The following is a 22,461-nucleotide window of genomic DNA, read 5'->3' on the forward strand; positions in this document are numbered from 1 at the left end:
GAAAGATCATTCCACTGTACACGGAACCTCCACACCTCAAGGCAGAATGCATCCTGCCCCAAGAGACTTGGAAAAACCAGGTTCCCCCACTTGTGGGAAAAGATCAGAGGCAGTATTCCAAGCCAAACTGTATCCAGCTTTATTAAAGATACTTTTCATAAACAATCATGGTATTTCAGGCAGGACATGGGCAGACAATCGTTAACAGTATACAACAACTTTCAAACTCCCTTCTTCAATGGTCTACCAAAATCAGAAAGCCACTATAAAATCCAATGAAGTCTTCATTTGATGCTCTGAACAGGGAAAGTTTAGAGTGAGGGTTGACATTTCACATTTAGCATGTTGTTTAACAACTTTTCACAAGCCGACCCTGACTTTCAGGAAATGAAATGAAAATGACAGAATTTATCTGAAGATCCACAATCTACAAATGGAACTGCTGCTCTTTTGAGGGGCACCATCTCAGTGGTGCCACTGGAAAGTCCAGATTACCCAACATACTGGTAAGCAATTATTGGACGTCAGGCCCCAAGAGTTGTCTGGGTTTAAGGGAGTTAAGACTATGCTGAAGGCAGAGAGGGAGAACAGGACATAAAAACAAATTAGTTTTTCCATACCACAAGGCATTTGTGCCAAGGTGGCTATGTGTCAACGTCAGGGAATCCCTCCTCCTGAGAGCCAAGAGGGAGTCTCTCAAAACTAGAAGGGAAAGGTGTTTTCCCCATATGGATCTAGCTTTGGAGACATTCTATTAGTGACATATGCCCCCTTCCCCCCAAAAACAACAATGAAGTGTTCTGTGTGCTAACAACATAGCTTAAAAAAAAAAAAAAAGTAAAACAAAATTCTGCATTTTTATAAAACTTGATAAAAAATAGTATTTCAAACTGTACAGTCACCAGAAGTACACAGTTATCAAAAATGCACACACTTCACTTGGCATCTCCAGCACCTTCAGCTTTCTGTGCCTAGAAGAAAAACAGAAAAATTAATGCAACATGTAGATTTTGAAACCACCTTTGTTCACATCCCACCTATAGCCATCATTTTGCTTCCAGGTCAAAGTTCAGGTTTCAGGTACTTAGACACTGAGACTCAGCATTTCTTTTGAAAACGAATTACTAGGTAACCCTTCAAAGTCACCTCTCCTCCAGGTCCTACTGTAAAATTAGGGAAGGGGGGCATGCCAGGGTTAGAAGATCTGTGGTTACTCCTAGCAGTGCTCTTTTCCTGATGGCAGAAACTTCAAGAATCTGGGATTTAAGTTAACAGGAAAACCATAAGCAAACTCTCTGGACCACAAGGTACTTTTGGAGTGATGTACATATAAGGGCAATAAAGTCTTTGAGATTAGAAACTGAATGGACAGACTTAACACAAAGTGAAACAATTAGCCATACCTGGTCTGTTTTGGCATCTCCGTTTTCTGCAGGGTTATTCCCCTCCTTGCCAGCGTCAGCTTTTCCCTTTTTCCCTTTGGGTACCTTCTCTCCCTTCTAAAAAGGGGAAAAAATATAGAATTGTTTCTCCCCATTTCATATCACCAGGGTATGGTCTGCAAAATTCTACATAAGGTAGGATTTTTTATTGAAGATGAAACACACACAAACTCTCACCCGTTGATAACAACTGATCAAAACTGGCTATTATCTATATCTGCTGTGGTCTTTACTATATAAAAATTCATATCTAAGTAGAAATAACTGAAGAATACATCAACTTGAATACTTGGGTATTAACATTTAAAACTGCAAAATTCTCTGTAAACTGATGACAGAATTCTTGATTAGGAAACTACTATTATGTCAGGGATAAGGAAGCCATCAAAACAATTTATAACATCCATTAATGGAGTCACCATTACAGTGAATGAAGTTACTAAAGGACAGTCCTCATCCTGTGAAGATGATCCAATTCCAATGTAAGCACTAACCTTTGCAGGGGCCTTTTTAGGCTTGGGCTCTGGCTTTGGAGGAGCAGGTTTCTTTTTTTTTTGGCAGAAAGAGAGGAAAAAGAACATCAGTACAATGGACCAAAGAAAACCCACAACTAACCTACAGTATGCCAATGATAGAGAAATTTCTCCCACTTCTCAAAGTTTTTGTAGTTGGCTTTCTTTTAGAACATCAGCTCTTCAGAAACCCACTCAAGTAACACTATGAAGTGTCCCACTTTGGTACAGCCATCAGACTTTCAGAGCCAGCAATCCCCAAATGGGCAAGAGTCCAAAGTACAGTAGATCACTAAAAACCAGCCACTAACCATAATTCATGGGAAGCAAAGGGGATTGTTTTCCAGTGTTTCTTAGTTTCAGAGATAAATAGGAAGACTTAAAAGTGTACACACTTACAGCAGACAACCTCGCGGATCTTCTCTGTGGCTGTTAAAAATAATGAGAAAGTCAGAAATAGGACAGAAGAAATTACTTGAACAAAACAAAAATAAAAATTGTGGTGTCAATTTGCTCTAGACTATTGGAAGTGAAGAGAGCTTATTTAGGTAAAATCAGAACTAGGGTTACGGTTAATTCCCACCGAATGAGTCCTGTGGTCTCTACTAGTCCAAGGTTTGTAGGACCCTAAAGAGAATAAATAAGACTTACTTCGTCCTTTGCCTTGGCTTTATCTCCTTTAGCATCCCCTTCAGCCTATAAAAAAACAAAAGACTGCAGCTTTTGAGGTAGCTAGGGATTCCCTCAGTTTAACAGAATCCCAATGAAAGAAAGTTAAGGGACTCGTCCACACAACTTTTCTAAGACGTGTACGAATCAACAGTTTTCAGCACGCCCAGCCCCGATGCAAGTAACTGGAGGGCTCAGGAAGCTGTAAGCTTACTCATGTGTTCAAGCCCAGTACGCTCACGGGAGAGCGGGTGTCAGGAGCCTGGGCCACGCGGCCCGGGGAAGCGCCGCCTAAGCCGGACCGAGGCCGGAGAGGGCGGCCGGCGCCCGCGCCACCGTGCCAAGCAGGAGCAACAGCTGCAGATGGTGCAAACCCCTCCGGAGGCGGAGCCGAGCGCCGTTGCCATGGCAGCTGTCGAGGGCGGGAGCGGGAAGGCGCGCGCAGCCGAGGAAACTCGTGGGCGGCGGCGCGCGTCTCGTGCGCGGGGAACGTGGGCGGGCAGGGGAGGGGCCACACAACGCAAAGCCCCGCCCGCCGGGGAAGCGGCCCCGCCCCCTCACGGCGGCGGTTTTTTGGCGGCAGCGCGCTCCCCCGCCCGCCAACCCCGAGTGCCGCCTTCCCGCCCTTTCGGGTTTGAATTGCCCGCCCGCAGGGAGGGGAGGGAAGGGGGCCTGGCGATGGGGGAGGGGGCACGGGGCGGGCGCGTCGAGCCCGAGGGGAGCGGGATAAACAGCCGCCAACATGGCTCCTCCCGCCGCGGCCGCCGCTCCTCCAATATGGCCTCTGGCGCCCGCGGGCAGCCGAACCGCGCAGAATTAGCCCGAGGCAGCCCGACACCGCCTGGAGCCCCCGCGCCTGGCGGCTGCGCTTGCTCCAACCCGGCGCCGATTCTCGTGCCCCTCAGTCGAGGAGGCGGCGGCGGCTGCAGCGGTAGTGGCGGCGGCCCAGCGCCTGGGGCCCTCGCGCCACGTACCTTTCTCTTGGGCATGGTGGCGACGGCGGCGGGACGTAGGCGCTGGACACGGGGATGTAGCGGCGCGTGGGCTTTGGTCGGTCCGGGGGTCGTTCTCGCTTCCTCTTCTTCACACTGCTCGGGCTCCGGGGGGTTTATAAAGTTTTTATAGCGCTGGGAGCCCCGGACCGGTTAGAACCGGATTTCACCTCCCGCCGCCGCTCATTGGCCCAGCTGGGGTCACGTGGGCGGGGTTTAAACTCACCTCCTCTGGAGGGAGTGAGGAGGGGGGTGTTGGGGGGAGGGCGCGCGAGACGGCGGCGCGCAGAGGGGGTGGGGGCGCAGTGGGGGAGGCGCGCATCGAAGGCAATAAATGAGGGGTGCGCGAGTCGGCGGGCTCTGGCTTCCGGCTCCCGCCAAGAGCTGGCTTTTGCAAACTACCAAGTTCCTTCCACCTTATGCAACCGAGCTACCCACTTCTCCAAGCCGTGCGACACTCCGGGCGCATCTCAGCGGCTCTCCTTCCTGCTCCCGCCGGGGGCCCCAGAAGAGGGGTTTGCGAGGCCTGGCCGCAGCGCCCTGCTCCACTGGAAGCGGGAGGAAGCGCGCGCCTTGAGGCACAGGCTGCTGTTCCCAGGACCCAGGCTGACGCCGAAGTGGGAAAAGAGCGGGGAAGCCGGCTTGGCGCAGCTGGACGTGCATCCTTCCGAGTTGACACTCTGGGGAAGCCTTTCGCGCACCTCACCTGGAAGGCAGCCCACTCGAGGTGGGGTAGGGGTTTGAGGGGGAGACTTCCCGCGCAGAGGTGCCTTTCGGGTGCTGTGGGGCAGGTAGGAGCTGTCCTTTCAGCACCCGTGGCGCAGCCGCCACCCCAAATGCTATGGAAGCCCCTCTGCCCAACGCCTGTGGGGTGGCCCTTAAGTCCCTGTACCTCTAGCCCTCAGGACTCCCTACATAATGACGTAGAGCGGCCGCCAGGAGAGCATACCGGCGCTTATTGCCCCTACGCTCTAGCCATCTCACAGACATCTAGCCCAGCTGCCCCCCACCCGACGTGGCCACCTAGCCTGGCGCTACGGACACGCAGCTGGCGAAATCCCTCCTTCCGCACCGTCAAGCTGGCTGCCTTTCACTTGCGCGAGGAAAAGGAGGGTGGAGGAAAGCGCCCGGGGATTAGGAAGCAGGTACTGTGATGGCAAAAGGGCTCTTCCAGCGCCCCCCAGCCCAAAGCCAGGGGTCCTGGAGCTAGCCAAGCGCACCTGAGGGAGGGTAGGCAACTGCAGCAGCAAAACAAGGCGTTTTTCCGTGGCAGTTAGCGAACAAGTTTTACATCTAAGAATCTAAAAATTCTATTCGAGACCCAGGCGAACACAAGAGCATAAATGCCCTCAAATGGGGGCTCGGCTTACAGGTGGGAGGACACTTACATGGGTCCCACCTGGTTTCTTAAGGGAAGGGTTGAAGCTGGTTTGTAGAAATTATACTGGTACAAAGCAACCACAATGAGTTCAAGTCAACTTAATATTTTGCACCCCCTGCTCCTGGGTGACAGTGGCCTCTCTGCCTCTTCTTTCCACTCCTACAGTGCCTCCTGGGGCAGCTCTTCTCTACTCCACCCTGTGCACCTTTCCCAGAATACAGGACCTCAGGCCAAAGAGGTACCAGCCTCAATAATCACCTCTACTGTACCCCAATTATATTAGGGAAAGTCAGACACAGAAAGGAGAAAGGATTGAATAGCCACGCTCACAGGGCAGATTCCGTTTGCTGCCTCCAGCCCTCATTCCCGCCTTAATTGTAGGGCTCTGCATTACAGCGGCATAATTCATGCCTCCCTAATTAAGGCTGTCAACAGCCCCATTGTAAAGCTGGAAAATGTACAGCACCTGCTTTCCAGGAACTCTGTGCCAGGGATTGGTAGTGGGGAGCACCAGGTGTGCAGGAGGGGTTTGCCAAAGGGTGCACTGATTGGCTTCTCAATCGCAGTGTCTGGCATTTATACTTGATTCTGGAAGCAGGGATGATGGCCAAGGGGTCTCTAATGCCAGGTATCCAGGCAGAGAAAAGGGAGGGGGGCGGGGGTCTGGGGTATAGGAAAGTTAAGGGTCTAGAAAGTAGGCTCTTAACATTGCTTGCAAGACCCCACCCCTCCCCTAGAGGGAGATGCTGGGGAAACGGCTTGTGGAAAGTAAAATGGGAAGTCTGAAGGCAGCAGCATCTGGTTGGTGTTGGTGGCTGGTACTTGCTGCTGTGGGGCACCTGAAGCAGAGTTGCTCAGGCAGACAGCTAAAGGCACTAATCCTCTCAGCAGCTCTGCAGCAAGGCCTGACAGGGAGGTAAGGGAAAGGACATAGCCTTGACCCTCACAAGCAGAGAGGGCCTGAAACGAGCTTTGCCATGCTGAGAATAAATCGTCTCGGAGCCTACTGAGGGAGCCAGGTCAAAAAGCTGAGAGAAATCTTGAAGGCTGGAAGTGGGAATCAGAATTGGAGATGGTGAGGGCAGGAGGCAGAGTCAGTTGAAGAAGTGCTTGGTTCTGCTCAGCCCTGAAGTGTTACAGGAAAGGCTTGTGCTGGATTAGAGTCACCAGGGCCTACAGGCCCTTCTGTTACCCTGTACCATGGAGGGGGCTGGTCTCACTTGGGAGTGGAGCCTGGCCCCATGCCCTGCAAGAGGAGGGGAAAAGCTTGTGTGGGCTGAGTCGACAATAGGTAATTGGATTGTAGTCACCCGCCTGGCTTCCATGCGCCATTGGGGGCGCAGAGCCTTTCAGTGAGCAATCAGTACTGCATGGTGGGAGGGGGTAGAGATTCAATAGCAAATCCCAGGTGGAGAGCCAAGGGGAGGAGCAGCAGATGGGCAAATTTTCTTTCTGTCTCTCCCGCCCGTTTCTTCCTTCCCCAAATAACTGGCTGCCTATTATTTATTTACCAGCAGATCCAAGGTAGAGCCCAATCTTTTGTGAAAGTTGGGTGGAAGGCTAAGATGGATGGGTAAAGGGCTACAGTTTTGGGGAGCCCTCTTCCCTGAAACTGTGTTGAAGGATGTGCTGGTGGAAAGAGAAAGTGCATCTGGGAGAACAGGCAGTTGATGAGTTGGTATCCCCTGCTTTCCAAACCTACTGATGACCAGAGCTGGGTTTACTGTACTTGTGGAAGATCTCACCCTCAATCCTCCCCAGGGGCCACTGTCCCAGGCAGCCCAAAGGTATCCATGGCCAGCAGACTTGGCTGGGGGTGGGGGGATTCCCCTGCCAAGCAAAGGGAACACAATTCATCATCAGGAGGGAGGTGCCTTCACCAAGGAAAGAAAGGGGAGTGGGGCCCTGGAGGCAGAGGGCAGGCCAAAGTGGCAGGTGGCCAGCCTCCCTCAGGCTGATGCAGTGCCCAGACGTGCCAGCCAGTCAGCTCGCTTGAGTTCCAAGGCCTGCAGGAAGCCTTGGACTCGCTCTTCCCGTCTGGCTGAGAGTTTGTGCAAGCGTGTCCGTCGGAGCTGGGCGTCCCCACTGGCCTGGAGCCCCTCTTGCAGCAGCTGCTCTGTCACTGCCGCTTGGTCCCTCTCCAGCTGTTGCCACTTCCGCTCCTCTGCATACATGTCTCGGGCCTTCTGCTAGAGAAAAGTGGGGATTGGGGTGTGGAAATCATTTTTAGGTGTGGGTGGAACTGGGATGGAGGAGGTAGGAGGTGGGGCACAAGGTGGGCCAAGTGAAGTGGAACAGTGGAGCTGTGTACCAGATTTGGAAAGTCTTGGGAGTAGGTGTGCGGTGGGTTCAGAGCAGGGAAGTGATTTGCTAAGCCCATGTTGTACAGGCAGGGCAGTGGCAGTTCTGGGTCCATCTTGGCTTGTTTTGTATGGAAACATCTGTATTTCTTAAATCTTAAATCTCCACTTGGAAGTGAAGAAGGCAAACATGGGTCTGACTTCTGATCCCTACACCAACTAGCTTTGTGGCTTTGGGCAAATCTTCTCCTAACCTCATTTCTTCATCTGTAAAGTGGGGGTTGCGGCTACCTTAAAGAGTGATTTTAAGGATTAGAGATAATATATGCAAAATCCTCTCTAGCATGTTAGCAGGCTCTCAGAAACAGCAATTTTACAAGTTGTTATTGTCTATTCTCTGCTCTAAGGAAGGTCCTATTCCTGTGGGGGGCATATCTATTGGGTCACTTCCGTTGGTTCTCTGAGGGTACCATCCTCCCAACTCCTTATTTTTCAGGCATCAGCTCTAGACTTGTGTCCTGTATGGAGACCAGCCTGATTCTTCCAGCAAATGACCCTCCTATGAACATTCTGAGAAGCAGGTTCAACTCTCTTAAGCCACTTATTGTATTCTGCCTAGTAGAACAGGTGTCAGTGTCCACAGTCCACTTTTTCTGTTAGAAAATAAGCCCTTGAAGGCTTGATAGAGCCTCCAGGGTTCCTGGAACCAGCCCTGACACCAGGTGGTGATCATACTCCCTGGCAGCACTTCTCATACCTGTGTGTGTCTCCAGACAAACTATAAACTCCTAGAGGCCAGGGACTATGTTTTTTCCTCTCTGGCACTTGGGGTGCCCTGTACATGTGAAATACTCAGTTGACTGACCACATAATCCCAGGAGGGGAGGGAGGATGCTCCTGACATAGGAGAGGGGAAAATCCCTTCGGAGCAGAACCAGGGCCTGCTGTGCCTTGCTGATGCTCTCTGTTCCTGCCAGGCCTTTGTGCCAGAGCTGCTCCTGCCAAACCTATTCCACGTGTGAGAAACTGTTTCCATGATCCTTACCCACATTCTATCTTATATTATGGTAACTTGTGTACATGTCTTTGTACTGTCTTCATCGTGTAAAGAATATCTTGCATGTACACAAGCACTTCATCTGTTGTTTCATTTGACCCTCACAGTGGAGCTGTGAGGGAGGTCCTTGCTGTGGGACACAGACATGGAGGTTCACAGCAGGGAAGTGATTTGCTAAGCTCTCAGCAATAAAGGTTTATTGCATGAATAAAGATGACAAATGAGAATTCTGGAATATCCCTCCTCTAGGCTCTTGAATGATCCAAGGCATTCAAGGATACTTCTCTTCTGCTATTATGATGAGTCACACATGTAGCTATGAAGGCTATGGGCTTGAGCAGTTGCTGCTAAGGCTCTCCATCTTGCTGGAAAAGCTTCTTCCTAGTCTTGGTTAGAAGGAACCCTGGGTCCTATGTACAGGACTTTGTTGGGGGTATGGAGATGCACAGGACACAGTCCAAGGAATCCAGGTGCTTACAGGCTGATTAAGACACAGTCATGTACACAAAGTACCAGAATACAAGATAGGATGTGGTGAGGATCATCAAGGAAGCAAGAGGAAGGCCTGGCAAACTTAGAGGAGAAAGCAATTGTGGTTGATGAAGGTTAAGGAGCAGTGAGACCTCATGGACAGGCAGAATTTGAGCTGGCTTTTAGCTAATGGGGAGGATTCAGACATATGGAGTGGGAATAAGGGGCAAAGATACATGAAACTGAAGAGTCCACCTGGAATACTGGGGTTTCAGAAGTTCTTGTCCAAAGGACTCTATCACCTCTCTAAGTCTACTTCTTAATCTGCAAAATAGGGATAATTGTACCCACCTCACTGGGTTGTTTCAGGAAAATGAGATGATGAATGCCCAGCCTAGTGCCTGACTATTAACTGTGGGCTGGTCTTCTATTACCACTGCTGTGGCTGGGGCTAAGTAGGCTAAGTTCTGGCAGGACGGAAAGGATGGGGGACACCCAGCCACAGAGGGAGGAAACACAGAGCTGGTTAAAGACACTGAGGGGTGCAGGATTCTTCCCACTGATGGCCCCAGATTGAATGCCAGCAATAAGGGCCATGGCCGGGCAAAGCTGGGCTCCTATTTGCCAAGAATCAGTGGTTCATTGTTAGGATGACAGAATTGGGAGAGTCCCTAAAGGCCATCTGCTCCAGCTTCCTCATTTTATAGACAAGGACACTGACGCCAAGATGGGAGGCACTTGGCCTCTGTCACACAGCTGGTTGAAGTTCCCCTGGCTTCTCCACTAAGATGGCTTCATGAGAGGACAATGGGAAATATATCTTGTGCATATGTGTAAGCTGTACTTTCTAGGGATGGAGCGGAAAAGCTGTGACCTGCATCTGGATACCTATCTGTCCAGCCCCTACATGGTCTAGATCTACCCTTCCAATCTCAGAGGTGTTCTAAGTTCTTGTCAGGCACTCATCCTTGGAAAATTCAAGCTAGCAGAAGTCCTAAAGGTCCACTTCTCTCTTCCTGACCACATGTCTATTATACTTTACTTGGATAATGACCAATCTATACAGATCTAATACAATCTTGGTGCAAGGGCTCCAAGATGCTCACTTTGAGAAATGTGGCTCTTATCTATTAATCTAAACTCCTCCTGGGCATTGAGCCTCTCTGGTCCTGTTCTCTCCTTGGTAGAATCAGAGAACAAGATGTAATAGCTTCTCCAGTACTTAAATCCTCAAGTCCTCTCTCACTTCACTGGAGAGACGCTGCAAGTCCTGGGCTTCAAAACATTTATTAGCCAATGAAAAGTCTTCCCCTAAGCCAGCATGCCCAGGTGAGTAGCACGGAAATGCATTTCTGAGGGCTGCCCTCAGGCACAGAGAACACCTCCTACCAGAGACATGATGTTCTAAAGCACCCCCAGAGTCTCCCTGCTTGGGGAACTGTTCTGGGGACAAGATGAGCAGGGTGCTTTTCCAGAGACAGAAGTCTGATGAAAGGCCCAGAGGCGCACATGTAGTAACAACATTGGCTGCTGTTCTCTGAAAATGAACTCTGTTCCGGGCACCACACTCATCATATCATATATGTTAGCTTACTGAATCCTTATCAGAAATTTGCAGGGTAGATATTATAATCATTACTCCTCTCATTTTATAGATGAGGAAAATGATACTCTGAGGGGTTAAGTAACTGTACAGTCAGTCACCCAGCTAAGTAGGCAGTGTCGTGATTCAAAGTCAGGAGTTTCTGAGACTAACTCAAGATTTAACTTCTCTTGAAGAGAAGAGAGTGCCTGCAGAGCACTAGGAATATAATGGTCGATCCAGCCTGGTTTAAACTGTGACACATGCATTGAAGGAAGCTTAGTAGGAACGTGTGTCTTCTCCCTTTCTTGGGGGAGAATCCTTGGAGATTATGTGGACAAACACTTTTTACTTATCTCTGTCAATGACCTCTCATAGACCTCCCATTCATGCAACTTGTAACTGAGGATCAGTTCCTCTGCACTGCCACCCTTCCCTGGTCTGATGCCCTATCTGTCCCTGCCTCCTTGCTGACTTGTCCCACTGTATCCTAGTCAAGAACTCCCTTTGCCAGCCTCTAAGACTGGCTGGGTGACCATCTGTAGACTGTCATGGTCCCTTCAGATACCAAGGTCTTATAGGTGAGTCCCTGCTTCCCTTAGCATCTACTAGCTGCCTTCCTCCAGTAAGCTACTCTAGGTCTAGAGCCTCACCCCTGCTCTCTGCCTGGCTTCCTGTAGAGAACAAGGACACACTGGTCTGGGCCTAGGGACAGAACAGCTCAGATTTTGACAATGGGAATTTGGGTGATGGAGCAAGAGCACAGAATAGAGGTAGGAAACTGAAGGTATGGGATTAAGTGACTATGAAGAGGAGTCTGGTTTGGCTACAATACAGGGTATGTAAAAGGGAGGCATGAGAAACGGCTGGAGAGAGAAGTTTGGTCTGAGGACAGACTGAGGAGGATGTTGTTAGTCTGGAATCTGTCAGTGCTTCTGCAAAGGTGATAAGGTTTCTAGAAACAGAGCTTTGAGGGCTCATGGGTACAGAAAGCTTGGCCAGGACCCCCAAGGGGCTCTGTTGGAAAAGGCTTCAGGATAGTCAATATCTCTGTTATAACTCTGGTTTCCAATAATAGTATTATCTACCTTATAGCACTTCGTAGAATCTATGTAATGGCTGCCTAACATTGATAAGAACTCAATAAATGTTTGCAATTACAATTCATAGATACAAAACAGAATTCTTAATAGTCATCCTCAAACATGTTCCATCCCATCCCAGGAAACAGTAGAACCCCCCACCCAGTTGCCCCGGCCACAGCTTATATGTCTGTTCTTAATAATGTTAATATTTATATATTTATTTGCTTTATCTTACAAGAAACATAAAGAGTCTCAGAATTACATTATCAACATTGCCACTAAAAGTAAACCTCTTAAGTAACGTTTAAGTTGGCTTTCCAGTTTGAGTTACTCTGAGAAGAGATTCCATTCAAGATGAATAGTCAGAGAACTGTGTTCAGGTACCTGGAATTAATTCCTTTCTCTGGGGGGTTATATTATCACCTTGATATACTTAATTTCATTTGTTTCTGTTTTCAGGTTTGTTTCTACTCCCATCTTCAGTCGTCCCCTCCCTACTGCCACCACCCTACCTGGAGGCACATCTTCTCTCACCTCAACTACTGCAGTTCTGTCCCTTGGCTTCTCCTCCTGCCTTCTAAAAATCCTGAGTGATTTTTACAAAATGCAAATCAGATCCTGTCATTCCCTGATTAAAGTCCTTCAGCTTTTTTACCAGACCCAAAAGGCCCGGTATGATCAGAAGCCTGACTCCTGCTGCCGCCGCATCTCATGCCTTCTCCCTCAGGCTCACTGGCCTCTTTTTTTGTTCTTCCAAGACCCAAACTTTTCTTTTTGAGACAGGGTCTCGCTCTGTCACCCAGGCTGGAGTGCAGTGGCATGATCACAGCCAACTGTAACCTCCAACTCCTGGGCTCAAGAGATCCTCCCACCTCAGCTTCTCGAGTAGCTGGGACTGCAGGCACGTTGCCACCATGCCTGGCTAATTTTTCTAGTTTTTGTAGAGATGGGGTCCGGGTCTCACTCTCACTCAGGTTGGTCTCAAACTGCTGCCTCAAGCAAGCCTCCCACCTCCGCCTCTCAAAGTGCTAGGATTACAGGCGTGAGCTACCATGCCCAGTCCCAAACTTTAAAACCTCAGCACTCTCTTCATAACTTTCTAGCACATCACTCTGTGTATTCTTCCATCACCTTATTACAATCAGAAATTATATATATGTTTACTTGTTTATTTCTGTCTCCTGAAGCAACAATACAAGCTTCACGAGACAGAGATCTTGCCTGGTTGGCTAACTGCTCACTTCCTGCGTCTAATACAGTGCCTGATGCACACTAGATACTGAATAAATATTTCTGGGATGAATGAAACTTCAGTTAACTCCTCTGACAACTATGTGCAAAATATCTGAGAAATATGAAATTACTGTAAAACATTTCTGAGCAGCCAAATTAGAGATAAGAATATCCATGCACAAAAACTCGTACACCAAGCTCCTCTGGGCTTCATGCAGAGCCAATTTACTCTTTTTATAAACATATTTCTAACGAGCTTGACTAACTGGTTTCCTTGCCTATAGCTGATTTAAAGCAGTAAATAAGAGAGGAGGAGGGATACTGTCAAAATTAGCCACTGACAGCAGCAGGAAACGAAAGAGGGAGGATCCAAAAAAAATATACAAGAAATCCCAAAGCCAGGTATTTTGGGACCATCTAGCTTAGAGCAAACAGCCCTACTCTTCAAGGGCATTGCTATACAGTGAAGTTCTTAAAGATGATGGTTACCATTATCATCACCATTAGAGTGTGATTACTCTAATCATCATTATTAGCAAGGCTGTGGAATATAGTAGGTGTCAATGAATTATGTATAAGGTACATTTTAGAAAGTTTTCCATCAAAAAAGAGTATAAGAAAGTTTTAGTTTTTAGAGACAGCTTTGGTCATGTGGAAAAATCTGACATTCATTCCTCACTGACAGTGGAGAATTGAGGCTTTGCTGCTTTTCGTTTCACTTGTCCTAAACTTCCTCTTTCAATTTCCTCATATTCTGAGACTTAATGATCAAACACATGATCACATCTTTGTGACTTGATTGACTTACATGAAGAGTTCTGGACTTGGGATTCACAGGCAGATTTCAGGGGTTACGTGAATGCCCTGCAAGTATTCTATGTGTTTCAGTGATTAAGTACAATTCTACACAAAAGCCCATGTGTTTGATCTGCAGTTTTTCTAGAGAGATGGTCTATGGCTTTCGTTAGATTCTCCAAAGGGACCCTAATACCAAGGAGACTGAGAAGCCCTGACTTACATTATTATTTCTTCCTGGCCATTATCTCTCCAGACTCAAGCAGCAACACCAGCTATGATTTTAAAATTCAGGTTCCCAGTTCTGTGGCCTTGGAACAGTCACTTAGTCTCTCTACCCCTGTTTCCAAATCTGAAAAATGGGGACGCCAAACCTGCTGGGTTGTTGGGTTAAATAAGAAAACTTACGTAAAATCACCTAAGTGCCATAGTAGATCCTCAGTATGTTAGCCACCATCCCCCACACTACCGCTATTATTAAGAGTCCTAATCAAGCACAGGTGACTGCCTGCTAATGAAACCTGTTTCAAGATTTGGTTATCAAAACTGAAAGTAGAATTTCAAGTCTTGGCACAACACAGTTTTACACAATGGAAACACAATGTTATTTTATTCTTAATCCCTTCTGGAAAAGGCTTGGGAATGTGTATATCTCCACTGCTACAATCTTTTATTAGGCTCATACCTTCAGGGAATAATGGCCAATCTCTCTGAGAAGACTGTTCCTGGGTCTTTAAGAGATAAAAAACATTTGGCTTGAATCCTACTCTTATCTCTTATTATGTGCCCTTGACTAAATCATTTTTCTTCTTGTGCTCATTTGTATAAGGGGGCTAATAAGACCTCTTCATTGGGTTCTTGGGAGCATTAAACGAGATGCTGCATGTAAAATGTTCACAGTGCCTGATGCATAGTAAGTCCTCAGTGGTATTTACTAAGTGGTAGCTACTATCATCATCATCATCAACATGCTTGGTATATGGTAAGGTGGTCAATCTGTGCTAACCTTTTCTTCCATCCCATCCAGTCAGGCCAGCCCTGAACTCTTACCTGAAGTGCACTATGGTTCATCTGGAACTGCAGAATGGCCTCGAAGAGGTTCCAAAATGTGTATTCTGGCCACAAAACAGGTTGGAACACCAGGCAAGAGTGGGAGGTCTGGGAAAGGCAGGGAAGGAAGAGATTATGGTTTAGTAAGATATTGCTGGACTGCATCACTGGTCAGTTCTCCAAAGAAGGACCAAGTTGAGCAGGACCCAGAAGCCCAGAGATGAGATGGCACAGGCACCCTGAGCTACAGCTGGGCCTGATTCACTCACTAATAGGGGGAGGGGTCAATTGAGGCAGCTAGATCACCTGCCTGTGGCAAAGGAGAACTAAAACAAGACTAGATCAACATTTACACCAGGATTCTTCTGGGAGCCAATTTTAGGATTATGAAATAACATCTGGATTATGTTATTGGCTCTTGGCCCTTAGAGGTCATCTGGGAGACATATTGCCTGATAAAAGTCAGCAATGAGCAAATAGTAGCTGCCATTGTTATTTTAAGTAGCAGCAGTATGGCACAGTTGTTAAGAGCATGGGCTCTGGAGAAAGACTTGCCTGGCTTTGAATTCTGGCTCCAACCATTTACCATCTATTTGAGCTGAGCTAAGTTATTTAACCTCTCTGGGCCTCAGTTTCCTCAAATCTAAAATTGAGTAATAAGAATACCTAATTTTTAGGGTAATATGAAAATTAAATGAGATAATGTACATAAAGTAGAGCACAGAGCCAGGTGAAGATTTTTGACTGCCACTTTAGTGGTGAGGAATTCAATGCCTCATGGGGAATAACTCTAGTTGCTGGATAGTTTGTTAACTAAACCCATGTCACCTTCCCTGCAACTTCTACCAAGTTCCCAGGTATTTTCTCTAGAACAAATTTGTTTCTTCTTCCAAGTGACAGTCTTTCAAATATTTGAAGGCTAGATGAGAGCTACCTGTTATTTGTACCCAAGGTTGTAATGACTTGTTCAGAGTTTGTCTTTACCAACAAACTCCAATTTTCAAGAAAGTAGGGATCATTTGACTTGGTCATTGCTGTATTTCCGGCATAAAGAAGGCCCTCAATAACTTTTTCTGAGAGAATACACTGTCACCTGCTTCCCTTTGCCAGACCCCTATCCTTTGCTCGTAAGACATGAGATTCCTTGCTACTTAGGTTGGCCTCTTACAGTTAAGTCCTCTAGTTTACCAATGTACTCTCTTAAAATTCAGGGCCCAGAAGTAAACTTCCCAAACATGATCTGAGCAGCAGAGTGGGCCACAGAACCAATAGGCACACATTATACTTCTTTCAATGCAGCCAAAGACTGAAAATACCTTCAGTAAGCTAATTGTGAGTTCACTTTTAAGACTGTGGTCTGGCCAGGCATGGTGGCACCCACCTGTAATCCTAGCACTCTGGGAAGCCAAGGTGGGAGAATTGCTTGAGCTCAGGAGTTCAAGACCAGCCTGACCAAGAGCAAGGCCCCGTCTCTACTAAAAATAGAAAAATTAGCCAGGCATCATGGTGCGCACCTATAGTTCCAGCTACTTGGGAGGCTGAGACAGGAAGACTGCTTGAGCCCAGCAGCTTGAGGTTGCAGTGACCTACGATGACACCACTGCATTCTACCTGGGGTGACAGAGTGAGACTCTGTCTCAAAAAAAGACTGTCCATTACAATTTCTGGAGCTTTATCATGTGAGCTACCTCCATGCTGAGTCTCTGCTTCCAACCTCTCCTAGAACAAGGACACCCCCCAGTCATGTGCCATCCAGGGACAAACTTCATAGGGGATGGAGATTTTCAAGCAAAAACAAACTTAATTGGATATGAGCTTTTTGGGGACCACCTATGCTGGGGTAACTGAGCTGACAGGCAATGGCAAACCCCTGAGAGAGAGTTTGAAAATAGTTTTCATCCCTCACAGACCATGCTTGCATAGATGTGGCCCTTTATGCTGAAGGGGAGACTCTAGTAACTGCAAGGCAAAGTTCTAACCCAGAGGTGCTAGCGTACCTGGCAAGTTACCAAGGCAGAAGTCCCATTCCTTGAACAGGGGCACAAGTGAAGTTTTCACTACGGTTCCATAACCTTGACTTTCCTTCTAGGCTGGACACATTCCACTTTCAAGAGCAAGAACCACATAAGTTCCCAAAGCCAGGGGCAGGTGGGGAAAGGATAGCAAATGTTACTGGGCACAGCCTGGAGATACTTTTCCAGATTTTAGCTTCTCCCCTCAAGTTTTCTGGTCACAGAAAGGCTGGGAGTGGGGGTGAACCACTCTCAACCACACCGTGGGTGCAGTGAGAATTTTCAGCCTGACACAAACATAATGGTGCATGGAAACTACCTACCTGCCAGAGTAAGAAGTCACTCAGCCGCACTTCTCCAGAAGTCCGTATCAAGATATCAGGATGAGGAGAGTGGTTGGTATAGAGGCACTTATCGAGCAGAGACTCAGAGATATCGCTAAGGTAAACAGGAGGAGACAAAAAGAAGCACATGTCTCTTTTTGTGGTATTCTCCTGGTGAACTTCCACACATAAGGCTTCCCAGTTTATAAAACACCGTCAAATACACTAGCCAGTACTATCTGGTACACAGAAGGCCCTCAACAAACATTTGTTAAATTAACAAATGATTTTAAATCTTCACAACTGCATAAGGTATCTCTATCCTCATTTTATAAGTAAGGAAACTGAGGCTCAGAAAAGATGAATAATTTGCCAATAGTCATTTAGCCTCCGACCTAAAACCAGATGGATGCACTAGAATATATGTTATCCTTCATTTAAAACATCTTGTTTTTGGCTAGGCTCGGTGGCTCACACCTGTAATCCTAGCACTCTGGGAGGCTAAGGCGGGAAGATCCCTTGAGCTTAGGAGTTTGAGACCAGCCTGAGCAAGACTGAGACCCCATCTCTACCAAAAAATAGGAAAAATCAACCAGGCATGGTGGCATGCACCTATAGTCCCAGCTACTTGGGAGGCTGAGGCTGGAAGATCACTTGAGCCCAGGAGTTTGAGGTTCTAGTAAGTTATGATGACACCACTGCACTCTAGCTGGGCAATAGAGCAAGACTCTGTCTCAATTTTAAAAATGCTATATCCTAGGAACCAGAAATTTGATGAAATATCATGTAACTGCTTGGTTTTTTTAAAAGATAAATCTAAATGTGCTGATTTGGAAATATGTCCAATATTTAATGTTAAATAAAAAAGGCAAGTTTTGAGCTTCATGTCAGTGATACACACAAAAAGAGCAAATTTCTGAAAATATACAGTGTAAAAAATACCCCCCCCCACACACAGGTGTGCATACAGGTATTCATAAAGAACAAAGTCTAAAAAGACACACATTATACTATTAACAGTGGGTTGGATAAGAAGGAAGGAAGGAAAGACTATCTCTTTTTATTTTATGTAGCTTGTTATTGTTAGAATTTATTATAAAGAGCATTGTCTTTTTTTTTTTTTAGAGAACAGGTCTCACTATTACCCAGGTTGGAGTGCAGTGGCACATTCATTGCAGCCTCAAACTCCTGGGCTCAAGGATCATCCTGCCTCAGCCTCCTGTGTAGCTGGGACTACTGGTGCATGCCACCAAGTGCAGCTAATTTTTTAATTTTTTGTAGAGACAGGGTCTTGCTATGTTTCCCAGGCTGGTCTCGAACTCCTGGCTCCCCACCTAGGTCTCCCATAGTGTGGGATTATAGGGGTGAGCTATCAACCCAGCCATAAAGAATGTTTTTAAAATCTTAAGTTATATGGACCCTAAAACACTGGAAAAAATCCACATTACTCAGGATTTTAAATAAACAGTAAAATGATCAGTTCTCCTATGTTTGATAAGAGCTATTAATGCTTTCCCAAGCAGGCAGATATCAGAGAGGAGACAGAATTGAGGAAAACGGGCAACTGGAAGCATTTATCTGAAGTAAAACTTTCTTGCCCATGGGAAGAAGGTATTTGAAAGACTGGTATATGCTGCTCCAAGGATACCATTTAACTGTCCTACCAATAACCCAGAAGCAGAATTTGGAATCTCCAAATGGCCAAGAGTTGTATCTCGGAAAGGGTCCAGAAGACAAAATTTCTTGGTAAGAACATGTTTCTGGGCATAGTCAAGAAAGCAGAAAGATCTGGGTTGAGTGTTCAAAATTAGACTCTACACTTACTAGTTCTGCACCTTTGGGCAAGTTACTTCATCTCTCTGTCATCTTTTTTTTTTTTTTTTTTTGAGAGAGTCTCACTTTGTTGCCCAGCTAGAGTGCCGTGGCGTCTGTCTAGCTCACAGCAACCTCAAACTCCTGGGCTTAAGCAATCCTACTGCCTCAGCCTCCCGAGTAGCTGGGACTACAGGCATGTGCCACCATGCCTGGCTAATTTTTTCTATATATTTTTAGTTGTCCAGCTAATTTCTTTCTATTTTTAGTAGAGACGGGGTCTCCCTCTTGCTCAGGCTGGTCTCGAACTCTTGACCTTGAGCTATCCTCCTGCCTCAGACTCTCAGAGATCTCTCTGTCATGTTATAGCAAACCAGATGGGGAGCTTTATTTTCTATCTGATCACAAAGGAAACAGTATGATTATGTTTGGGCATGAGGAAGGGTTCTGGTTCAGAATTCCCTGGTAATCTGATAGTCTTGTCTCAGCAGCTCTTAATTCTTAATTCTCATGCTCTTAATTCTCTAATTAAGGTATGTGAGACCCTGTACAAGCCACATAATTTCTCAGTTGTTATCTTTGAAATGGGCCCATTTATCCTACCTACCTAATAAGTTATTATGAGAGTCAAAGGAAATGAAAAAATAGATTTGAGTGTACTTTGGGAACTATAAAGTGCTATATAAAGAATAATAATAAACATTATTTCCAGTCCCACCATCGTGCTGTGTGACTTCAGATACCCACTTAATCTGAGTTTTATATGTGTCTGCAAAGAGTTTGTCCTACCTACTTCAGGCACTGAGCAGAATTCTTATGGAAAAGGAGGACAGTCTAGGTGGGGAAAGATAAAATTGACAAAATCAAAATGGAATATCTGTAGACTTTGGCCAAAAAAATTCCACCACTAAAGGGAGTGGTGGGTTAAAGCTGTCTACATAAAGACTTTTTGGAAATAATTTATATTAAATAACAGTAAAATACCACCAGTTTTTACCTATAAAATTAGAATAGTTTACATTAAAAAATCTTGATAATCCTGGCAAGAGTAAGGTGAAATAAGCACCTCCAGAACCAGATCCTAAAGAAATGATCTAAAATGCACATAAAAGTTTGAAATTTCATTGTGGCATTATTTGTAATAATGAAAAATTGGAAACAACCTCCATACCCAATAAATAGAACAATGATTAAGTAAATTAAGGCAAGATATACTTTGCAGCCATTAAAAATGATAAGAAAAATTACTAAAATCACGGGACATGGAAAAGTACTCACAACATTAAGTGAAAAAAGAATGATTAAGAGTATAAACTATTCATGGTGTGATTTCATAATGTTATAAATATTAATGTCATAACTGAATTTGTATTTTCAAAAGATGGCTCTGGCTACACTCCCAACCATACCCGATCACTTCTTTTGTCAGTACTAGTTCTGGGTACTGCGTATCCATTACTGTAGTACACAGCATGATGGATTACTTATTTGTGTACGTGAATTAGACTGAGAGCTTCCTGAGGGCAAGCCCCTTGACACATTCATCTCTGTTATCCTGCTCTTCCAGCATAGGACATACCTGGCACAGAGAAAGACTCAATACATGTTTGAATAAATAAATAAATGAATTATTGAAAGTAGATCTCAGAAATAAATACATACTGGCTTTCTGAAGGTAAGGAGCTTATATGCTAAAAAATTCTTTGACAAGGTACTTTCAAACAACCTAGAACCCAAACATAAGGTAACAGAAATTGTTACAACTTAATGGGAAAGATCAGCACAGTTAATTAAATACACACACACACACACACACACACACACACACACACACACAGACACACACACACACACACACAGAGCTGGAAAAACTTACTTAGTTACCAGGGTATTGCTGAGGGTGGGATCCTGGGAGATTTAAATTTCTATTTTTATATGTCTTGTATTTTGTAAATTTTCTCTAACATGTATGACTTTTATAATTATAGAAGTATGTGTGCATGCAGGACGTTGTATTCTTTGTTAAAAAAGTAGTATTTCTGTTTGGGATAATAAAAATAGTTCTGGAAATAGTGGTGATGGTTTACATAACATTGTGAATATACTTGATGCCATTAAATTGCACACTTAATGGTTATAATAAACTTTATGTTATGTATATTTTGCCACAATTTTTTTAAAAAGTAGAACATCTTGGCTGGGTGTGGTAGCTCACGCCTATAATCTCAGCACTTTGGGAGGCTGAGGTGGAAGGATCACTTGAGCTCAGGAATTTGAGACCAGCCTGAGCAAGACTGAGACTCTGTCTTTACTAAAAACAGAAAAACTTAGCTGGGTATGGTGGCATGTGCCTGTAGTCCCAATTACTTGGGAGGCTGAGGCAGGAATATCACTTGACCCAGGAGTTTGAGGTTACAGTGAGCTATGATGATACCACTGCACTCTAGCTGAGGCAACAGAGCAAGACTCTGTCTCAAGATCAAGAAATAAAAAACAAACAAACAAAAAAAAACAAACACAAGTGTTCGAGGTAGATGGACAGGAGCTGGAATCCAGGTGATTCTGCCCAGTAGCTTATGTGACTTTCAGAAGGTCCATTAACCTTTTAAAACCTTAACTTGTCTTACAGAATGGAGCAAACCAGTCATTAACATATATGAGAATTAAATAAGACTATGCATGATAAATTCTTAGCCTAGTACCTGCCTAATAAGGTCCAGTAATATTGGCTATTATTTTTATTTTTATATTGCCTTATTGTTCATTTCAACCTTCCTATGAGACAGTCAGTATATCATAGTGAATGACAGCACAGGTTGAAATGCTGGCCCCAAGGTTTGCCAACTATGTGAACTTGGACAAGTTACTTTACCTGTTCTCAGTATTCTCACCTTTAAAATAGGCATAGAAAACAGTATCTACCTTACAGGGTCTAAGGATTAAATGCATGTAGAATATTTACTAAATGCCTGGCAGAGAGTAAATGTTAGAAATTATTATTATTAACACTATTGTTTGATAAAGAAGACAGAGGCCTACAGGGGGTTAAGTGACCTATTCAAAGATACTCAGTGGAATAGAGTTTATTAACTATCCTTCAGGCTCAACCTAATTTCTTTTTCTGTAATTCCAGACTCACAGTCTTATTTCTTTAATTTCTAAAAAGAAAAGTGTACCCTGGAAGAAAGAAAAATGAGGAGGTGGATGCTGGTGATGAGAGATCGGGAAAATTCCAGCTATTAGAAGTGTAGATAGGCCGGGCGCGGTGGCTCACACCTGTAATCCTAGCACTCTGGGAGGCCGAGGCGGGTGGATCGCTCGAGGTCAGGAGTTCGAGACCAGCCTGAGCAAGAGCGAGACCCCGTCTCTACTAAAAACAGAAACAAATTAGCTGGCCAACTAAAATATATATAGAAAAAATTAGCCAGGCACGGTGGCGCATGCCTGTAGTCCCAGCTACTCGGGAGGCTGAGGCAGTAGGATCGCTTAAGCCCAGGAGTTTGAGGTTGCTGTGAGCTAGGCTGATGCCATGGCACTCACTCTAGCCAGGGCAACAAAGTGACACTCTGCCTCAAAAAAAAAAAAAAAAAAAAAGAAGTGTAGATAAAACAGCAACTCAAAGTACTGTTGGGAGAAAAAAATAAAAAAGTGTAGAACCTAACTGTAATTAACTCACTGACTTTCTGTTATACATGTGAGTTTGTCTAAATTTGAATGTAAAGTGCACCAGCTCAGGCCCTGTACA

General features: G+C 45.5%; 3 protein-coding genes across 10 annotated transcripts in view; 1 reads left to right on the forward strand and 2 right to left on the reverse strand.

The window, feature by feature from the left end:
* Nucleotides 1-115: 115 nt before the first annotated feature.
* Nucleotides 116-4,417, reverse strand: HMGN2 (high mobility group nucleosomal binding domain 2). Its single transcript, XM_045545881.1, has 6 exons — nt 3,598-4,417; nt 2,606-2,650; nt 2,354-2,383; nt 1,937-1,987; nt 1,404-1,499; nt 116-971 (listed from the first exon to the last, which is right to left on the reverse strand). Exons 1-6 carry the CDS (start codon nt 3,610-3,612, stop codon nt 936-938), a joined length of 273 nt encoding a protein of 90 aa, XP_045401837.1. The 5' UTR covers nt 3,613-4,417; the 3' UTR covers nt 116-935.
* LOC123634359 lies at nt 4,035-12,240 on the forward strand. 3 transcript variants are annotated; one of them, XM_045545880.1, is made up of 3 exons: nt 4,035-4,342; nt 4,514-4,760; nt 11,951-12,240. In XM_045545880.1, the coding sequence occupies exons 1-3, from the start codon at nt 4,035-4,037 to the stop codon at nt 12,083-12,085; spliced, it is 690 nt and encodes a 229-aa protein (XP_045401836.1). In that variant the 3' UTR covers nt 12,086-12,240. The 3 variants fall into 3 exon arrangements, with proteins under 3 accessions (XP_045401836.1, XP_045401834.1, XP_045401835.1); XM_045545878.1 differs by having other exon boundaries at nt 4,035-4,760; XM_045545879.1 differs by lacking the exon at nt 11,951-12,240 and adding an exon at nt 7,793-8,587 and having other exon boundaries at nt 4,035-4,760.
* Nucleotides 5,079-22,461, reverse strand: part of DHDDS (dehydrodolichyl diphosphate synthase subunit) — a 29,405-nt gene continuing 12,022 nt past the window's right edge. For 4 of the 6 annotated variants that reach the window (XM_045545875.1, XM_045545871.1, XM_045545872.1 and 1 more), the window contains 3 exons: nt 16,905-17,019; nt 14,570-14,677; nt 5,079-7,185 (listed from right to left, as the gene is read on the reverse strand). In XM_045545875.1, coding sequence (XP_045401831.1) covers nt 6,946-7,185; nt 14,570-14,677; nt 16,905-17,019 — 463 coding nt within the window. In that variant the 3' untranslated portion in view covers nt 5,079-6,945. The remainder of the gene's footprint in view (nt 7,186-14,569; nt 14,678-16,904; nt 17,020-22,461) is intronic. The other 2 variants (XM_045545876.1, XM_045545873.1) reach the window with 1 other exon arrangement.

The sequence above is a fragment of the Lemur catta genome, chromosome 3 (assembly GCF_020740605.2).
Source record: "Lemur catta isolate mLemCat1 chromosome 3, mLemCat1.pri, whole genome shotgun sequence".
Taxonomy (NCBI): Eukaryota; Metazoa; Chordata; class Mammalia; order Primates; family Lemuridae; genus Lemur; species Lemur catta.